This window comes from Marmota flaviventris, chromosome 11, assembly GCF_047511675.1.
Source record: "Marmota flaviventris isolate mMarFla1 chromosome 11, mMarFla1.hap1, whole genome shotgun sequence".
Lineage (NCBI taxonomy): Eukaryota > Metazoa > Chordata > Mammalia > Rodentia > Sciuridae > Marmota > Marmota flaviventris.
In genome coordinates this window covers 6,714,715-6,735,012 of record NC_092508.1, presented here as the reverse complement: position 1 = coordinate 6,735,012, position 20,298 = coordinate 6,714,715, and the positions used below count along the sequence as shown (strand labels likewise).

At 38.0% G+C, this 20,298-nt stretch overlaps 1 protein-coding gene across 6 annotated transcripts in view; it reads left to right on the top strand.

Moving 5' to 3' along the window:
• Gigyf2 (GRB10 interacting GYF protein 2) overlaps positions 1-20,298 on the top strand; it is a 132,567-nt gene that overhangs the window by 106,887 nt on the left and 5,382 nt on the right. For all 6 annotated transcript variants that reach the window (XM_071619538.1, XM_027941702.2, XM_027941704.2 and 3 more), the window contains 7 exons: positions 7,287-7,523; positions 11,787-11,909; positions 14,783-15,001; positions 15,122-15,327; positions 16,437-16,591; positions 18,037-18,278; positions 20,094-20,241. In XM_071619538.1, coding sequence (XP_071475639.1) covers positions 7,287-7,523; positions 11,787-11,909; positions 14,783-15,001; positions 15,122-15,327; positions 16,437-16,591; positions 18,037-18,278; positions 20,094-20,241 — 1,330 coding nt within the window. The remainder of the gene's footprint in view (positions 1-7,286; positions 7,524-11,786; positions 11,910-14,782; positions 15,002-15,121; positions 15,328-16,436; positions 16,592-18,036; positions 18,279-20,093; positions 20,242-20,298) is intronic.

The following is a 20,298-nucleotide window of genomic DNA, read 5'->3' as shown; positions in this document are numbered from 1 at the left end:
CTTTCTTGGTGGCATGCTTTGAAACACTTAAATTTTAAATTTTGATAATGTCCAATTTATCTGGTTTTTTTCCCTTAAATTTTATAGTTTTAGTTGGTATTTTAGATGTAGATTTTTATATTCTGAAGGCATTTTTTTTTTAAAGATAAATTTTTGTAACATAATTTCTCACAAGCTATGTCTTCTCTGTTCTTTGATAAACAGAGAGATCATATTTTCTTAACCACCCCTTCCCCTTCTTGGGGAGTAGTGCTGAGGATTGAGTCCAGGCCTTGCATATATACTCCACCACCGAACTGCTTCCCTAGCCTAGTTGGATTTTGTTTGTTTGGTTGGAGTTTTTTATTTTTTCTCATTGTCTTTCTCTAAAAATATTCACCTACATGAAAATATCCCCTGCTTTTCAACCCCCCCCCCCACAAAAAATCCCTTTATATTTAATTTTATAAGTAAGTAATTGCTTTTTGTGTATGATATGAGGAATGGGTATTTCCTTTCTCCATTGAAATTCTTTGGTGCTTTTGTCAAAGTCAAGCATATAAATGATTCTTTTTCTGGACTCCTTTTCCACAGATCAACCTGTGTGTGTGTGTGTGTGTGTGTGTGTGTGTGTGTGTGTATCTATTTAGTTTTATTTAATGTTTTTTTTTTTTTTTTTAATTTGTAGTTGGATACAATATCTTTATTTTATTTATTTATTTTTATGTGGTGCTGAGGATTGCACTCAGGGCCTCAAACTTGCTAGGTGAACCCTCTACTACTGAGGCACAGCCCTAGCCATTCACCTTTATTTTTAAATAAGTAATGCACTGATTTATTTTTTATTTTTTTATTTTTTTGGTACTGGGCATTGAACCACTGAGCCACATTCCTAACCTCCCCCTCCCCACCCTTTTTTAAAATTTTGAGATAGGGTTTCCCTAAGTTGCTTAGATCCTGGATAAGTTATTGCGGCTAGCCTCAAATTTGTGATCCTCCTGCCTTAGCCTCCCAAGCTGCTGGGATAAGGGCTGTGCACCAGCTTGCAGTGATTTGATTACTGTAGTTTTCTCTGAGACTTGAAGTAATCCAATATGTCTTCTAGATTTGTTCTTTTATGCAGAACTGTTCAACTATCTTAGATCTTTTGCCTTTTATTAAAATTTAAAACCATCTTTTTTTTTTTTTTTTTTCTGAACAAATAAAAGCCTACTGTGATTATAAATAGGATTGCATTGAGTCATTGGAAATTGGGGAGAGTTGGCGTTTTAATATGTATTGAGTATTCTAGTCAGTGAATGTGGTATATCTTTTTATTTATGTTTTCCTTTCTCAGTAATATTCTAGAGGTTATGAACAGCTTTTGTTAAATTTATTGAGTATTTTAATTTTTATGCTGCTATTAATGGAATTTAAAAAGTTGTTTGCCAGTTAGTTGTTGCTCCTGTATAGAATTGCAGTTGTTTTGCTTGTATTGATCTTGTATCTTGAGACTTTTAAAACTCATTTATTGCTTACAATATTTTAGGTGATGCCTTAGAATTTTCAATGTGAACCTTCATCTCTGATCCAATAGAAGCAGTTTTAATTCTTCCCTATTCAGTCTTGGATAGAAGTAAAGTTGACAATGGATGGTCTTGTTTCTAATTTTAGTGAAAAGATATTCAGTGTTTCATCATTAAATATATTGAAAGTTTGGGGGTTTAGGGATTATAGCTCAGTGACAGAACATACAAAAGGCCCTGGATCCCATCCCCAGCAACCCCCTTATCCAAAATGTTGAGAGTGTTTTGTAGATGCAAATTATATGCATAATTATATAATTATACTAGAATTTTCTGTCTATCCCTAGTTTGCTGAAAATTTTTTTCATAAATAGTAGAATTTGTAAATTACTTTATCTGTATTTATTGATAATAGTTGTTACCTCATTTCTGCTCATATTCTGTTGTCTTGACTGAGTGGTAAACCAACTTGGTATTCCCTGTTTGTTATGTTAACCTAATTTGTTACTATTTTGTTAAGGATATTTGCATCTATGTTCAAATGAAGGTCTATAATTTTCTTAAAATCTATTTGTCACATTTTGGTGTTAGATTATGTTACTCTCTTAAGTCAGAAAATAATACTTTTCACTAGCTTTTGAAGTCTTATTAAGATTGGCATTAGTTCTTCATTGAATATTTGATAGAATTCACCATTGAAACCATCTGGTCTTAGAATTTTCTTTGTGGAAAGGATTTTGATAAAGTGATCTTTTTTTTTTTAAAGCTATAAGATGAATCAGGGTTTTTATTTTATCTTGTCATCAGTATTTGTCATCTGTGCTTTCTGACAAAGTTGCCAAATTTAGCCGACACATATTTGTTCATTATTTTTTTTTTTTTTACTTTTTGGGGTGGGGGAATTGTAGTGAGCTACGTCTCCAGCCCTTTTTATTTTGGAGGTAGGGTCTTGCTGAGTTGCCTAGGCTCACCTTGGACTTGTAATCCTCTTGCTTTAGCCTGCCAAGTAGCTGGGATTACATGTGTGAGCCACTGCCCTCAGCTTTACCATTTTTCTCATGTATGTATAATTTAGAGCAGTAGTCTCTTTGATACCTCATTTTGACAGTATTTGTTTTTCTCAGTCTTGCCCATTTATCAAGTTATATCCCCATCTTTTGAAAGAACCGATTTTGGCTGTGTTTTTTGCTCTTCTGTCTTTGCATTGATGTGTACTATCATCACTATTATTTTCTTCCTTCTACTGTCAGTTTAATTTGCTTTTCCTTATTCTAGTTTCTTAAAATGAAGATTTAGATAATTTTACATTTTTTGTATTTTTTTTTCTGATAAGCACAAAAAAAGTAGTAATTTCCCTCTAAGCACTGCTTTGGCTACATCTCACAATTTTTGATGTGTTATATTTTTGTTATAATTTAGTTTAAAATATTTTCTAGTGATTTCTGCTTTAGCCTGTGGATTATTTGGAAATGGGCTACTTATCTTCCAAGTATATGAGAGTCTTTCCAGATAATCTTATTTATTAATTTCTATTTTACATTGTATTCAGAAAACAATCTGTAAGATCTCTGTGTTTTTAAACTTATTGACTCTTTTTGTATTGACTGTGCTTTGTGCCTTTCCAAAGGCATTCCTCGGTGGTTCAGTATAATGTTCTATGGATGACAGGTCAAGGTGGTTGATAGAATTCAACTATTTTATATCCTTAATTTTTATCTACTTGTTATATCAATTGCCAAGAGAGGGATGCTGAGATTTTTTTTTTTTTATTTGCCCATTTGTCCCTATCATTGTTAGTATTTGCTATGATGAGCTCTCTTTTTAGTTGCATGCAAACCTATTGGTGTTGTCTTCTTAATGAACTTTCCAAGGTTGTGAGATGTTCCTATTTACCTCCTCATATTCCTTATTGAAGTCTATTAAGGTGATATTATATAGTATGGTATATATTTTTATTTTCTCATTATTTCACTTTCTTTGTGTATCTAATGATTTTTAAAATTGTAGGGGCTGGGGTGGTGGCTCAGCAGTAGAGTGCTTGCCTAGCACATATGAGGCACTGGGTTCGATTCTCAACACCACATATAAACAAATAAATGAATCAAGGTCCATCAATAACTAATAAATGTTTTTAAAAAGGTATTAAAAATTGTATAGTGGGGGCTGGGGATATGGCTAAAGCGGTAGCGCGCTCGCCTGGCATGCGCGGGGCGCTGGGTTCGATCCTCAGCAACACATAAAAATTAAATAAAGATGTTGTGCCCGCCGAAAACTAAACAAATATTTAAAAATTCTCTCTCTTAAAAAAAAATTGTATAGTGAGCATTGGGAATGATATGGATTCTTTTTCATTCCTTTAAAGGGTTTGTTCTGGCTTTCATTGAACTCAGTCTTCATCCTCTTCCTGACCACTCCTCTGGTGGGAGGCAGTTGGAATCTACTCTCAGTTCTTGTAGTTTCCAGCTGCTCCCTTTAGACTCCATCCCTGAGGTCTGCCCCGAACCTGTAGCTAGAGTTGTCAGCAGGTCTGAGGCCTCATCTCTTGTATAACTCCCTTCCTTCTTCCAGCCCCATTTGCAGATGTTCCCCCTGAATATGGCCACTCTTCTATCCCAGAACCTTCTCTTTAGCATCTCAAGCTAATTGAGCCCTTTGTGAATTGGGGAGGGTCCTCAGGCAAAATGTCACAAACTTGGAAACCTTACACATTTGGTTATGTATAGTATGTATGTGTTATTTATTTTGAGGTGCTGGGGATCAACCCAGGACCTCACACATTCTATAGGCAAGTGCTCTACCACTGAGCTACATCCCCAGCCCACATTTTTTTTTTTTTTAAGAATAGAGTCTTCCTTTATTTCCCTCTGGTGGTGTTTTATGTTTTGTTTTGTTTTGTTTTTTACCTTTTGGTTTTGATTCTTTGAAATCTGTTCAGCTTTTATAATTACATGTGAGATAGTTGGTCCAATTATGGTGTTTTGCCACTACAGAAAACCAGAACCCCAGAGCATGTCATTCTGTTTAAGAATATAAGTAGATTTATTTATTGTTATATAAATAACTTTATTTTCAAAATAGTTTTAGATTTTCAGATGATTTTAGAAAATAGTATAGAAAGCTCTCATATATCCCCTATAGTTTCGCCTGTTATTAATAGATTAGTATGGCACATTTGTTACAGCTGATAAGCCAGTTAATTATTGTTAACTCAAGTCCTTTATTGTTTCCTAAGACTTTTCCCTAACATCTTTCTTCTGTTCTAGGATTCCATTTCAAATACCACATTATATTTAGTTGGGTCCCCTTAGGTCTTTCTTGACGGTGACAGTTTTGCAGACTTGACTTAACCCTCCATCGCTTTGGGGTGCCAGGGTTTAAACTTAGGGTCTAAACTGCATCACTGAGCTACATGTTCCCCCCAGCCATTTCTTTGTTTTCGATGAGCTTAGGAGTTTTGAGAATTACTGGTCATTTTATTGGTAGGGTATCTTACATTGGAATTTGAAGTTTTCTCATGAATAGCTGGGGTTACAGGTGTTTGGGAGGAAGATTACAGAAGCAAAGTGAATTTTCATTACGTCATATTAAGGGTACATATTGTCCATGATTTTTGACTGCTGATGTACACTTTGATTACGTAATTGGCTTCAGTTAGGTTTGTCAGGTTTATCACTCTGAAATTATCCCTCCTTGCTGTGTTCTTTGGAAGTCACTATGTAAGTCCACACTTCAGGATGTGTTTTTTTTTTAATGTAAATTGACACAAAGCTGGAGATGACTGACTTGTGCCTGGGTTGTAGATTAAAACTCTCTCAGAAACTGAAACTCACTTTTTCATGGGTAGATAGCTTCCCAGATAGCTTGTGTAGTGATCATTTTTTAACAGTTAAGTTGCTTAGTCAATGTGCTCTATACCAGTTATCATGCTTGTTTTATGGTGGTCTATGAGACCACTAGGAAATAGTTTCTGTCTTCAAGAAACTTGCAGCCTATAGGTGATGAAGCTGCAAAAAATAAATAAATAAAAGCCACAGTTAGGATACTTTCAGCTGTGAAATGGAACTGCACACCTGAAGGTGATTCAAACAACAGGTGACATTGTTTGTTGCCTTGCTTACCAAGGAGGTCTAACCATAAGTGTTACCCACTTGCTTCAGGTGACAAGGATGCCATTAGGATTCAGTTCCATCACATACTTCTGCCCTTTTCTTTTTTGGGGGGGTACTGGGGGTCAAATACTGGGAGTGGGGTACTGGGATTGATCTACCACTGAGCTATATCCCCAGTTGTTTTTATTTTGAGATGGGGTCTCTCTTATAGTTGCTCATGCTGGCCATGAACTTGTAATCCTCCTGCCTTGGCCTCCTAAGTTCCTGGGATTACAAGTGTGGCAGTCTTAACTTCTGAATTCATATTTTTTATCTCATGTTTAGGAATTTGGAGTATCTTGCCCTTGTATAACCTGTGTCCAAAAGGGAGTGATTCTTGTCTCGTCCTTTGTTCCTTTTGTCTGGAAAGAATGTCTTTCTTAGTAATTTCCTAGTAGATGACACTTTGGTCTAAATTAGATCTGCATCAGTGATTCTAGGAGACTTTGTAAGGAAGAAGACTGAAAGAAATGGTCACTGGCTATGTAGAAACAAGCTGCCTCAATTGTACTAGAAGCAAATAGGAGAGTCAGATGAGGGGTAGTTTTGCATAATGAAAAGATAGAGGTGAAATTCATCTCCCAGAGTCCCCTTAGAGTGGCTGACATCTGACCTAAATTTTGTAGAACATATTACCCTGAGACAGAACATTGTAGGCACAGCAAACAGATTGCAAAGGCAAGGAGTCTTTTTTTTTTTAAACAGTTCTGGAGGGAATAGTGGTTTTTGAGGGAAGGAACCAGAAGGAAAATGAGCCTAGTTAAGAGAAAAGTTAGTAAAAGGTGAAGAATGGATCAAGGACAGATGTTTTTAAAGAATTTTGTGGCTGTGGGTGAGATGAGATCCAGTGGTGGAATTAAGTGGTCTTAAGAAGTTCCTGTAGGGCTGGGGCTGTATCTCAGTGGCAAAGAACTTGCATAGTACAGGTAAGACAGTGAGTTCTATCCTTAGCACTGCATTTAAATAAATAAATAAACAAACAAACAATAAATAAATAAAATGCAGGTTGTCTCTCTCCAACTATAAAAAGAAAAAAGAGAAAAAAAAAAGTTGTTCTTGTTCTAGAATTGGCTGAAGTTTTATGGTAATCAAGATCCTTCCTGGATCTTGGTACTTCTTGCACTGAACACCCTGGAAAGCTCCTGAACCTCAAACAGAGCACTCTTTTTAGGAGACTTTTCTGCAGCTAGTGACGAGCCACTTTGAGATCAGGGCTTTCATCAATATACTTTCAAAGTGACAGTTGTATAATTCATTAAAGTTGCCTCCTTTTGAGTGTGCCAGGCCTTTGTGGGTACTGTAAATTGTTTTAAAAGAAAACTCATTTCTGAGCCAAGGATGGTGGCATGTGCCTATAATTTCAGAGGCTGAGGCACGAATATTATAGGTTCAAGGCCATCCTGGGCAACTTAGTGAGACCCTGTCTCAAAAAATAAGAAGGGCTAGGTGTGTAGCTCAGTGGTAGAGCATGCCTGGTTCAGTCCCTAGTACTGCAAAGCAAAACAAATGTTTTGCCTTGGGTCATGTTAAACAGGGTTTCTGCTGTCATTTTTATAAGCTATTCGATAGAAGCTTTCAGAAGTGATTCAGACCTTTTCCCCTACAATTAATACTTTTTTTTCCCCCCTTTTCTTTAATTTTTCCTTCTGGAAAGGAAGAGGAGGCTGCCAAATGGGCCCGGGAAGAAGAAGAAGCCCAGCGTCGATTAGAGGAGAACCGGCTGCGAATGGAAGAGGAGGCAGCCAGACTCCGGCATGAAGAGGAAGAGCGGAAGAGAAAAGAGCTTGAGCTGCAGCGGCAAAAGGAGCTTATGCGCCAGAGGCAACAGCAGCAAGAGGCCCTGCGCAGGCTACAGCAGCAGCAGCAGCAGCAGCAGCTGGCACAGATGAAGGTAAAGCCCAAGACAGTAATGAGAGGGGCCACTTGCTAACTGGTTTTAGTTACATAGGTACTGGTTTTCTTTACCATTGATTGTTACTATCGAATGTTTTCATCCTCAATAAAATAAAATACAGTGTGTTTACTTTGATTGATAAGAATATAAATGAGAGGAATGAACAGAAGGGGCTAGGATGTAAGCAGCTATGCAGGTGTGGACGATCTGTTTGATCCATAAATTTAATGGGGCTCTATGGTTGTTGAAATGCCCATTCCATTACCATTTAGCAAAACTGAGCCAAAGATAAAAGGGGGAAGGCTGTCACCCTCAGAATTCTCATGGACTTAAAGAGTAGTCAGCATCTCAGCATCTGGATATGTAAATGGGAACCAGAGCATAGGGCTTGAATACAGTTGGCTATGGGGATTTATTGAAAGTCAGATTAAGAGCTCATGTGTACAAAGGATTATTTTAGGAGAACTCAGAGCATCATTTGAATTAAGAAGAAAGTGAAGCCTGGGAGCCCAGTAAAGAGGGGTGGTGGTGGTGGTGAGGCTGTGAATAGTAGGGGCCAGCGATAGAGGACTGGCCTGAGGCACGCAAACAGCAGGTCTGTCCCTCTGATTCTGAAGGACAAAGGCAAAAGCTGGGTGGCTACTGGAGAGCAAGCCTTCAGCTACTGGGCAAGTAGTGGAACTATTAATGAAACTGGAATAACTGGGAAAGGAGGAACAGATTTTTGGAGGTTCTAAATAACTTCCTGCTGGGTCTGCAGTTAGCAATAAAGTTAGTTTCCCTGTCTTCAAAGAGCTCACAGGATAAAAGCTTTCATAAAGAGGAATTTAGAATATTGTGTGATGAGTATAGTGGGAGAGGTGGCATTATGACGGTAGTTCTCATTGTATGGTCACCTGCTAACTCATTGGACATGCAGTCTCTCTGATCATTATACCTCAGACCTACTGAGTGCACTCCTCTAGGGTAGGGGTGGAGTCCAATGAGCTTGTGTTTGTACAAACTCTCAAAATGATTCTGATGCTTGCTAAAATGTGAGAAGCACTGCCCTGTCGCAGTCTGGCTGGGCACAAAATCACGAGCCACTCTAGCAGGAACAAACTTTATTTCCAAAACTCCCGCGAACTCCACGCACGCGGCCTTCTCCCGGGACACACCACACCAACCATAAATCCCTCCTCTGGAAATCCCTCCTACCGCACTTCCCCAACTGATGGGAACTCTCTGGGAATCCCCGCTAGAGCTCCAAAGTAGCAGGCCCAGGCGGACAGCAGGGGTCTAATATCCAATTGAATTCACATCTTAACATAATCATTATCATCTCAATGGCTTGCTGGAGTCACCTTTCAACCAAAAATGCCATGTGTCATTCCTACTGGCTATGGCTCTCAGCACTGCCCATCTGGGATGTTTGGAAAGGCTTCCGGCAAATGATTGCTTCCCAACAGTTTTCAGGGATGGAAAATTTTTCCAAGTTACACAGGCAGTATGTGGCGGGTAGGTTATGAGAGAGGTCAGAGGGTGAGCAGAGGCATGGAGTTTAGAAACACTATGGAACATTTGGGGAAATTTAAAAAGCAGATTACTATCACTAGTGTATGTATGAAGTGTGAGTTAAATATGGGCAAGGTTCCTCATGCCTTGGGCTCTTCCCACCCTGTTAAAGATTTAGTATTTAAAGGTGTGGAGAACACTGGAAACAACACCATTTGTAGGAAAGCTTAATGGGAGTTAGACATAAGGGAGGAAAGGTAGATCAAGGCCCAGTGGTGGGTGTGAGTTTGGAAAGGAGGGGCCTGATTATTAAGTGCTTGTTTTGTGTCAGGCACAGTAGTGGCAACTTTCCATATGTTATATAATTTAATATTCACAAAGTTTTCTTAACAAAGTTTAGATACTGATGCCTGTATTTACCAAAGAGGACAAATGCTGAGAGGCTGAGTCCCTTGCTGTGGGTTCCCATGAGAGATGGTAGCAGATGTCTTTGGCTCCAGGAGCCATGAACAGGATGACGGAAGACCTTAGGAGTCTGCATCACATGACATGGTGACTGATCAGAATTTGGGGTGTCAGGGACAAAATCATGGGTAATTTCCAGATCTTGTGTGTCTGGTTTTTGCCTCTTACTCTTCCACTGAAAGAAGATAAAGAACTCAAGAATCAGCTTTATTGAGATTATTCACATATCATCAATTTAAGTTAGGGTATATGATTCGGTGGTTTTTAATCTATTCACAGATATGTGCAACTGTTAAACAATTGAATTCAAAATGTTTTCATCACTTCCCTTCCTCCCAACAGAAACCCTGTGTCTTTTGATGTCCTGACTGCCTCAACCCTAAGTTACCTCTAATTTACTTTCTGCCACTAGAGATTTGCCTATTCTGGATATTTTTGTGTCTGGCTTCTTCCATTCCACATAGTATTTTAAAGGTTCACCCATATTGTGGCATGTAGAAACCTTCATTCCTTTTTATGGCTGACACATATTTTCTCATATGGGTAATGCCACATTCTGTGCATCTATCTATTCATTTATTTGGACATTTGAGCTCTTTCTATCTTTTGGTTATCATGGATAATGCTGCTATAAATATTCATATACAAGCTTTTGTGTGGCTGTTTGTTTCATTTCTCTTGGGTATAAAACCTAGGAATGCAATTGTTGAATCAGTATTGTGTGTTTAATACTTGAGGGAACTGCTGGCTATTTTCCAGAGAGGTTGCACCTTTTTACATTTCCACCAGCAGTGCACAAAGTTTTTGTTCTTCTTTACTCTGGAGAGCAGATCTGTGAAATAGAGAGTATATGTAGTGTATGCATATGTATGTGTGCATATAGATGGGAGTTGGGAGAGAGAGAATGAATATACACTGGGATCTTAAGACTATATCTGTGGTTACTGGGAGATTGGCTGCATCAGATCTTAAAGATATACAGATTTTCAGGTTTCATTTGCATATTCTTGCTTGATATCTGGGCATGGTAGAGCTAGTGCATCTCTGTTTTTATAGGTCCCCTCAGGTGGCAGTGCCAGGTTTCAGATCTGACACCTTACATGATTTTGGGTAGTGCTTTCCAAGTATGTCATTTCCTATGGAGAAAACATTTCTGCTCAATTTTGCCTACATTGTTCCCACCTGTCTTTTCTCTGATAGCTTCTCTCTGGTAGCTTCCCCTTTCTTGCCCAACACAGGTACATATTGAGAGAAATGCCCTACTGCCTGTCCTGTTGGGTAAAAAATATTAAGGGTTGATTATGTTTAGTAATGTTGAAGGCATTCATTTGTTATTTGGCAATATGGAAGATGATTTAAACTATTATACCTTTAAAGTCTAATTAGAATTATTTGTTGTTATGTTTAAGACCCATAAGATGCCCCAAATTAAGGTGTATCATTTTCTGGCCAAGAGGAACAAGGGATTCTCTTAGAATAACCAGGATTTGAGAACTCAGGATTTCAGGACTCATGTGCTTAAATTACTTTCTAGTTAGTAACTTTAAAGAAGAGAGAAAAGTAGAATTATTGATCAAAAACAGTTCAGTATTCATGACCAGAGCTACAGCCTGGGTAGCAGTGACTTTTTCATTCATAAAAGAATGAGAACTAGCCGGGTGCAGTGGTGCATGCCTATAATCCTAGCAGCTCAGGAGGCTGAGGCAGAAGGATCGAGAATTCAAAGCCAACCTCAGCAAAAGTAAAGCACTAAGCAACTCAGACCCTGACTCTAAATAAAATTCAGAATAGGGTTGGAGATGGGGCTCGAAAAAAAGGGAGACCTATACCTGCATCTTTCATTAGCTGTCTCCTCAGATCCCCTTCAGAAATCTTGTTCCTAACCTGTTCACTGGATGGTAGCACACCATGTTCTTCATTACCTTCTTGGATTAAAAATTCTTAAGCCAATTTAGTTATTCTTTGATAACTCCTTTCTCTTTGTGACTACATATTGCTGTATATGTCAGTGCCAGATGTAAAAAAAAAAAAAATTGCCACCCAAAATGACAGAACAACTATAAGTGTATATGTGTGTTTTTAGTTAAAATAAACTTAGTTTGGGGAAATGACAAAACTGAAGCAAAAGAAGCGAACTGAAAGAATAGTATGAGAAAGAAATGAATAAGGAATTTTGAAATTAATGTTGTGAGTGGAGTTGAGGTAATCCTGGATATTCCAGCTGTACGTAATGCATTGCTGCTTCTTATTTTTCCTGTCCACATTTCTTCACAAACTCTCCTGCCTTCCTTTATTTGTTAGCTCCCCTCTTCTTCAACGTGGGGCCAGCAGTCTAATACAACAGCTTGTCAGTCCCAGGCCACACTGTCATTGGCTGAAATCCAAAAACTTGAAGAAGAACGAGAACGGCAGCTTCGAGAAGAGGTAAAATTTTTTTAAAGATTTTTTTTTAGTTGTAGTTGGACACAATGCTTTATTTTATTTATTGTTACGTGGTGCTGAGGATCGAACCCAGCGCCTCGCACATGCTAGGCGAACCCTCTACCGCCGAGCCACAACCCCAGCCCGAGAAGAAGTAGATTTTTTTTTAATGTAAGAGTAGTCTGTCTAAGTGATATTCCATAGGATCTAGAGTGTATTATGGGTTAGTAGTTTCTGAAGACAATGGTTACTGTCAGAATTGCTATATGTCTAAATTGTATATTCATTATTAACACTTCAGCCTATAATGTCACCTTGGCAGATATTAAGGATCTAAAAACACTATGATCAGATAGTATAGTTTTCGTAAGTATTTTTCTATAGCTCAAATAAAAGTATGGGTTGTTCAGAATCATGGGTGAGTTTTTGTAAATATCCTTTTGTAAATTTGATGTTTAGAATGCAAAAAAATTTTCTCTAAAGGTTGAGCTCTCCAACTAGCATAGAAAAACTTACGTTGAAAATAATGTATTTCTGCTTTTAATTCTGTATCCTGAAGTTCATTAGGATATGAAGGATACCAAAGAGTAGAAAATAGGGAGAGTAACAGTTCTTGACAGAGAGGGCAACGTGAGCAATTCAGGAGGCCTCGCTGTCAGGTGCCTCATTCAGTGATTAATTCAACACGTACTTCTTGGGTATTCACTGTCTCGTAGTCTAGCATGTGACTGAGTCCAAAAGAGACAAAATTGTCTGCTGGAGGGTCAAAGGTGCCAGAGACAAAAATAACTCTGGAAAGAGAATGGGTGAGTGAGGGAGTCATGGGTAGCATTGGGGGTGGTGTGATAGGTAGTGTGGTCTGGGAGGGTGACATGAAGTAGCAAAGTACTGAAGAACATGCTCTATGTGGGTGTGATTTAAGGCAGAGCAGTCAGCTTGTTGGAGAGTACAAGTTATCATTTTTTTAATTTGGGTTGTGTGATTCACTGAAATAGAGGGTCATGGGGAGAGAGAGAGAAGTTGTTTATATGTGTTAACCGTGTAGTATGCTTGATATTATCCAGTGAGTTAAAATATTTCTTTACCTTGAAAATTATCTTCCACCTTCATTTAAAAAGAAAAGAGGATTGAACTCTTTTTTCTGGAATCATCTTTCTCTAAAAGGCTAAAACTTGTGCAGGTAACTTTGGTTTCTGCTAAATGAAAAAAATAATAGTTGGAATGAGTAAGACTCATAGAACAAATACTTTCTTCCCCTACCTCTGTCCCCCAGCCCATCTCCCCCTACTCTTTCCTTTTTTCCTCCTCTCTGTTCATTTTTTTGCCTCCCTGAAATTAATAACTACTTCATCTGTATTTTCATTTCATTAATTTTCTTTGAAATTTAATTCTTCCTACATCCTACAAAAGTCATAAAATGCCACTCAGTTCATATTTATCACATGGAGAAACATTAGGATGAGGCTTTTTCATTATTTTCCCATGGAGGTATCCTCTTTGGGACCCCCTCACCTGTTCCGATCTGGACACTCTCAGTGCTATGCAACTGTCCATCTGCCCCCCTCATCCTCACCCCCAGACTGATTTTGAATTTCTCCTATGTTCAGTCTCTTTCTTTGTATTTTCTCAATTTTGTCTTTCCTTCTATTGAACTTTTGATGTATGATATCTATTTTAAATTTCTCTTTAGTACCATTTTTTTTTCTTTAAGTATTTGTTTTTATAGGTTCTTTTTGTTTTATGGAATGTACCATCTTATCTTTCTAGGATGTTACTGATATCTTTTTAAAAGCCAGTTTCTATTTTGCTTGTCTTATTTGCTTCCATCGAATTTTGTATATTATATGTTTGGTCTTTGGCATTTGCCTTACAAGCATATGACTGGTAGTTTTTTAAAAGCCAGCTTCTCTTTTCCCTTGTTTGTTTCCATTAAATTTTGTATGTTTGTTTTGGTCTCTTTTTTTTTTTTTTTTGCCTTAGATGCTTATGTAAATGTCTAGTAATCCTGGGCTTATTATTCGTATTTACAAATTAAACACTAAAAAATTGATTGGAATTTCTGGTATATACAACACTGTGGTAGGCTTCCCTATAATGGTTTCTATCTGGGCTGTTCTGCTGGGGGGAGTTGGTAAGTGCCTCTACTATTGGTATTTGTAGATATATTCTCTTGTATGGGTCAGCTTCTATATAGAATTATCTGCCAATCTGGTTTGGCTTTTCCAAACAGAAAACTGAAAATTTTTAGTTTTCTGCTGGGGTGTGAGAGAGACAGTTGCCCAATTGTATAAGGCTGGGGAGGCAGTTTGGGGTCCTTCTGCTTATGTTTACGGACTTCAGCCAGTCTTCTGGTTAAAATGCTGAGCACCTCCTGTTCCTGAGCTTGATACATGAATCTGCCCATTTCTGAGCTTCTTTTTACTTAGGTTTCAGTTTATTGGGTCTGTTGCACTGATTATTGCTGTCTACTTTCTAGCTTTTAAAATTTGTTCTGTTCTGTCTCTATCCTTAGTAGCTTATGCAAAAGCAAATACATGTATGTATAAAGATATATATATATAAAGATTTATATATATTCATAAGGGCACAAATACATGCTGTCATTTTGGTGTGGCTTTGGGAAGTAAACACATGTATTTCATTTCTATGCTTAATCAAAATGCCTACCTAATTTTTAAGAAATAATTTGCTTTTGATCCTTTTCTTCTCCTCTAAGTACCTCTAGCAGTTTATGCCTTCATTTGCAGCAAAAGAATTAACCCCTTCAAGTTGGTGTTCTTTAGCCACTGTATATTACCATTTTGTTTCATGTGCTGGGTGTTTGTAACTTAGCTGAGAACAAGAATCCTGAGCCAGCTTCTGTTCTTATGCAATAGCAAAGGCGCCAGCAGAGGGAATTGATGAAAGCTCTCCAGCAGCAGCAACAGCAGCAGCAGCAGAAACTCTCGGGTTGGGGGAATGTCAGCAAACCCGCAGGCACCACGAAGTCTCTTCTGGAGATCCAGCAGGAAGAGGCCAGGCAGATGCAGAAGCAGCAGCAGCAGCAACAACAGCAACAGCAGCACCAGCAACCAAACAGAGCCCGGAATAACACAGTGGGTTCATTTTCCTAAACTGTTCTTACAGGGACTGGTGATAGTTTATCTTTTCTGACTCTCATGGACTATCTTTTAAATATTATTAATCATAATTCTTTTTCTTTCTTTCTTTAATAGCATTCCAACCTGCACACCAGCATTGGGAATTCTGTTTGGGGCTCTATAAATACTGGTCCTCCTAACCAGTGGGCATCTGACCTAGTCAGTAGTATCTGGAGTAATGCTGACACTAAAAACTCCAACATGGGATTCTGGGATGATGCAGTGAAAGAGGTGGGACCTAGGAATTCAACAAATAAAAATAAAAACAACGCCAGTCTCAGGTAGGGCTCAAAATGATGACATCTATGCACCTTGGGAGGTGAAGGCAGTGGAAATATGGGGTATTTGGGAGACAGGGAAAAGTAGTTAGTTTAAAAGTTTTTATTTCAAAGCACATGAATTATAATTCATATACTGTATCATATATATTCATAATATGAGTTGTAATTATAATGAGCCATAATTATGCTGATTGCTTTCTTCTTCATAAAAGCACATTTATTTTTTGAAGCTCATTCTACTGCTAAGCACTTAATCCATTGTCTGTCAGAGGTAACCACTTCATAAATATTAGGAATAGTATGATATTTTTTCATTTTTGAACATTTATCCAAGGTATTCTTAGCAGTTTTGACATCTTAGCATTTTTTCTAAATTTATATATTTAAGTTATTGAGACTGTAAATGAGTATTACAGATACCTCTGCAGTGACCTTAAACCTGTTTATTTTTAAGGGAAATGAGTTACATTTCCTTTTCATTTTTCTTTCCTCAGTAGACAGTATTGTTTAGTGTTTACATGAACTCAAATCCCAGCACTACCACTTATTAGCTGTGTGACCTTGGGCAAGAGGGAACCTCTTTGGGCCTCAGTTCCCTCATCAGTAAAATGAAGATAATAAAAACAACTTTATGTGTATAGTTGTAAAGATCTAATGAATACATGCAAAGTAGTTAGTAAAGTGCCTGGCACATAGTAACTACTTAATAATGGTAGTGTTGTCAGATTGCTTTTGACTGAGGGCCGACTGTGTTATTGAAAGGACAATAAGTATATGTTAGTTTACTGAGCATCTTTGCCAGGCACTGTGCTATAGCACCATTTTACAGATGAGGAAACTGAGGCTTAGTAAAATTAAATAACTTACTTAAGGACACACAGGAAGAATTTTATCATTTTTTCTAAATAGAAGCCTTGTATTTAAAAACTAGGATACATTAGCTGAGGCTGTATTTTAAGAGGGTATCCAATCCAAATAGTTTTTGAAGCCAAGAATTGGATTACTGGACAGCCATCCCATATTGCCAAGACATTATTTATGATAATTGTAGTATAATCATAAAGTAACAGTTTCTGGGAATATAATATCGCCCTATTGTTTTGCTTTAGTAAATCTGTAGGTGTGTCTAACCGGCAGAATAAGAAAGTAGAAGAAGAAGAAAAGTTGCTGAAGCTCTTTCAGGGAGTAAATAAAGCCCAAGATGGATTTACCCAGTGGTGTGAACAGATGCTTCATGCCCTTAATACGGCAAATAACTTGGATGGTAAGAATTGGGGAGGGAATCCCAGCATGTGGAATGACAGAGCAGGACCCACAAACAGGTTGGCAGATTGGAACAGTGGGCCAGAATTTAGGAGATGAAATCTGAGGAAGTCAGTTTTTACCTACCATAAAATATTAACTCTTTGATAGTTATCATTTATTGCTTATCCAAAGAGTCCCGAAATACTAAGCTCAGATAGGTTATGGGTGATTATCAAAAAATAGCTGCCATCCAGGGCTCTCTTATTGATGTACAAGACAGAGGTCATAATCATTTCAAGAGGAAATTTGCCAGCTGTATCAATCCAAGAGAAGGTAACTCACGTGGTGACCAAGGTCAGCCTGGGCAACAGGAGTGAGGTGATGTGACATCATTCCCTTCCAACCTTTGGGGAGGGGGTGGGGATGGTGATAGAGCAAGGAGACTTATTTTGTGTGGTGTACAACTATGTACGGAAGTGAAAAGTTTTCAGCACCATTGAAGAAAAATTTGTTGATAGTCAGCTGTTTAGAGAACTCTGTCTTAGATGGGTTTAAGTCCTCCTCTCACCCTAAATGTTGAAAGTAGATGGATGAGTGTGTGGAAGGAGGGATTCCCATAATGATAGAACAAGTTAAACTAACTAGTCCACTCTGATAGCTGATCTGAAGCCAAGATAGCAGTGAAGAAATTGAAGGGTTCCTCTGCAACATTATAGCAATATCTGATTGTCTGGAAGTCCACAGAGAAAACAGTCTTAAATAATAATGGCTACCATCCATTAAGCACCTACCATGTGCTAGGCACTATCTACAGATAAAATGTTTTCTCAGTCTTTCAATTTTTGTTGTAATTTTTAAAGATACCTCTACAAGGTAGGTGGTATTATCCCCATTTTATAAATTAGGAAACAGAGGCTCAGAATGGTTAAGTAACTCATCAAGGTCACACAGCCAGCAGATTTCAGAGTCAGGTTTTAAACTCATACCTGTTTAACACTGGTACTTGTGCTTTTTCTCCAGTACCATACTATTTGCAGTTTCTATTTGTTTTCTCTCTAAACATATCTAATTTCCAGGAGAATATAGGTTATCTTTAGTATTTGTTGTAGTGCCTGGCACACATCTTAGCTTTTAATAATATTGATTGAAAAAATCCCCAAATACTTGAGTACTGGACAAGTAACTGTCGCAACCATAGCACTTAGTGAAAATGAGTACATACAACATGTCTTTGAGGCTGTGCTATTTCATATAATTTTTGTAATAGTGATGATAGTGTGTTTTTCATTTCAAAAAACAAATTTAAAGGTTAAAGAATATTTAACCCAATAGCTGCACACCTTTAAAGTTTCTGTCTTTAACATCTGTTTTAGATGTGGCGATATATTAAAATCTGAAACTGTTTTTTCCTATGTGATATATAATTATTTCATTGTTATTCTCTTCTCCCTTCCCATATTGCAGTTCCCACATTTGTTTCTTTCCTGAAAGAAGTAGAATCTCCCTATGAGGTCCATGATTATATTAGGGCCTACTTAGGAGATACTTCTGAGGCCAAGGAGTTTGCCAAGCAGTTCCTTGAGCGCCGTGCCAAACAAAAAGTCAACCAGCAGCGTCAGCAACAACAGCAGCAGCAGCAGCAGCAACAGCAGCAGCAGCAGCAGCAGCAACAGCAGCAGCAACAGCAGCAGCAGCCACCACCACAGGTATAACATCTAGTGTATCAAGTATTGAAGCCTTTGAATGTTGAGTAAACAGAGAAATGAAAATAAAGACAAAGATTCCGTTTTTGTACATCTAGTAATTTTAAAGTATGTAGATTTCGTGTTTTCAAATTACATGTCTAGAAACCTTTGCAAATTTCCCTGCTTGCAAATACAGCCATTATTCTGTACTAGGCATCCCAGCCCCATTTTTTTTTTCTTGATTCTTATATGTGTCTTAACCTGCAAATTTCAACATGTCACAGACCCATAAATTTGTGTGTGTGTGTTTTTTTTTTTTAACTTTATATGAGCCCTGTGCCCAGAATTGGCAACACTGTGACATGCCAGGTATGACCTATGTTGTTGATGGGGTTGTAAATGGCACGAAGAATCCTTCCTCACAGTAGTTTTGTTGCATAAAGTTCCCATGAATACTGAATCATTGCTCTTGAAGAATATACAGGGTTAAGTTCCTATGAGCCTCTGGTCATATTATTTTCATCAGCTAATCAATATATACTCTGGTTTAATATGTGTTTCTCTTTAAAGATGCCTTATTTAATATATGTTGACTTGTTAACATTGAACTCTGCCAATAACACTGTAAGTCATTCCTGTAGCAAAGGTTATCTAGCACATGTTTTCCCAAGAAGGTGTAGCATAGCCAGGAACACTAAATACCACTTAAGCATTATACTTGGGACATTTTAAACAATGAAATTGCTAACAAAAAGTGCAAAAATTGTGAATAACATAGTATTAAATAAAGATACCTACTTATAGGAAATGAGGAAAGCAGATGTTTCCCTGTCTCACTTCAACTGGGAATGCTTGCATTGAGGGACCCAAATGTGCTCTGCACATGTGCTTGTCCTGAGTAACCATAATACTTCAAGTATTGATTTTAAAATTACAAACAAATTTTAGCAAGCGAGTGGATTCATAAATATGAAATCTTTGAGGATCAATTGTACATTTTCTGAAAGACAAGTTTGTAAGGCTCACAGAGAGGCTTAAAAATATTAATATCTTTAAATCCCCATAGTTGTTTTACTAAAGATGATAGATATTTGTTATAGGTCACATCTGGAAGTGTGGAAGATACAGTGATAGGCAAGGCATTTAGAGTTCAAGCTGCATAGGTAGATAGTGGGTGAATGAAGAAGTGTAAGTTGTCAGTCCTGGATCAACCCTAGAAAAGGTATTTTATAGCTTCTGGAGAGAAGGCATCAGGTTGCAGTGCAGAAGATACCTGAGTCTGTAAAGTGACTACCAGGGTTTAGACCACAATGTGGAAGCCCAACAAGTGCAAAGGGCTAATAGATTATCATAGTCTAACCAGTTGATAAGAAGTATATGGAGCCAGATCCCTCCAGGGATTGCTGATAGGATTGATGTACAAGACTTTTAACCTTTTTTGGTAATGTGCTGCCATTTGGTTTTTGGCCTGTCCTCTGATCTGGGAAAATCTGCTTTGGGTAGGTGAAGGGTATACGTTGCCACAGTGCATTCCTGTTGTGTATTTGATTTCCTATGGATGGTACAGACCATGTATGCTAGAGAACTTGTGACAGCCATGCTAGCACAGCAGGGGGAAAACCTGGTGTTTGCAGGAAACACTTTGTGGAGTATCAGAATGCAAATGAGGGAACTGTTGGCTCAGTGGCCTGGTCTTAGTCTCAGTAGTGCCAGAACCTTGATATGCCTTTTGTTTTAAAACTCACACATGATAAGGTAAAGGCATACCAGCTTTCTGTTAGGGCAGCCACTTCTACATCTACTGTGTAATCTCAGTTATGCTGTCTCATTTCACAGGACTCTGTGTGGGGGATGAACCACAGTACACTCCATTCAGTATTTCAGACCAATCAAAGCAACAATCAACAATCCAATTTTGAGGCTGTGCAAAGTGGCAAGAAGAAGAAAAAACAGAAGATGGTCCGAGCAGATCCCAGTTTATTAGGTGAGCACAGGCCCAGAGTCCTAGCTGAGCTGTGAGGAGTCTAGACGATAACAGTGA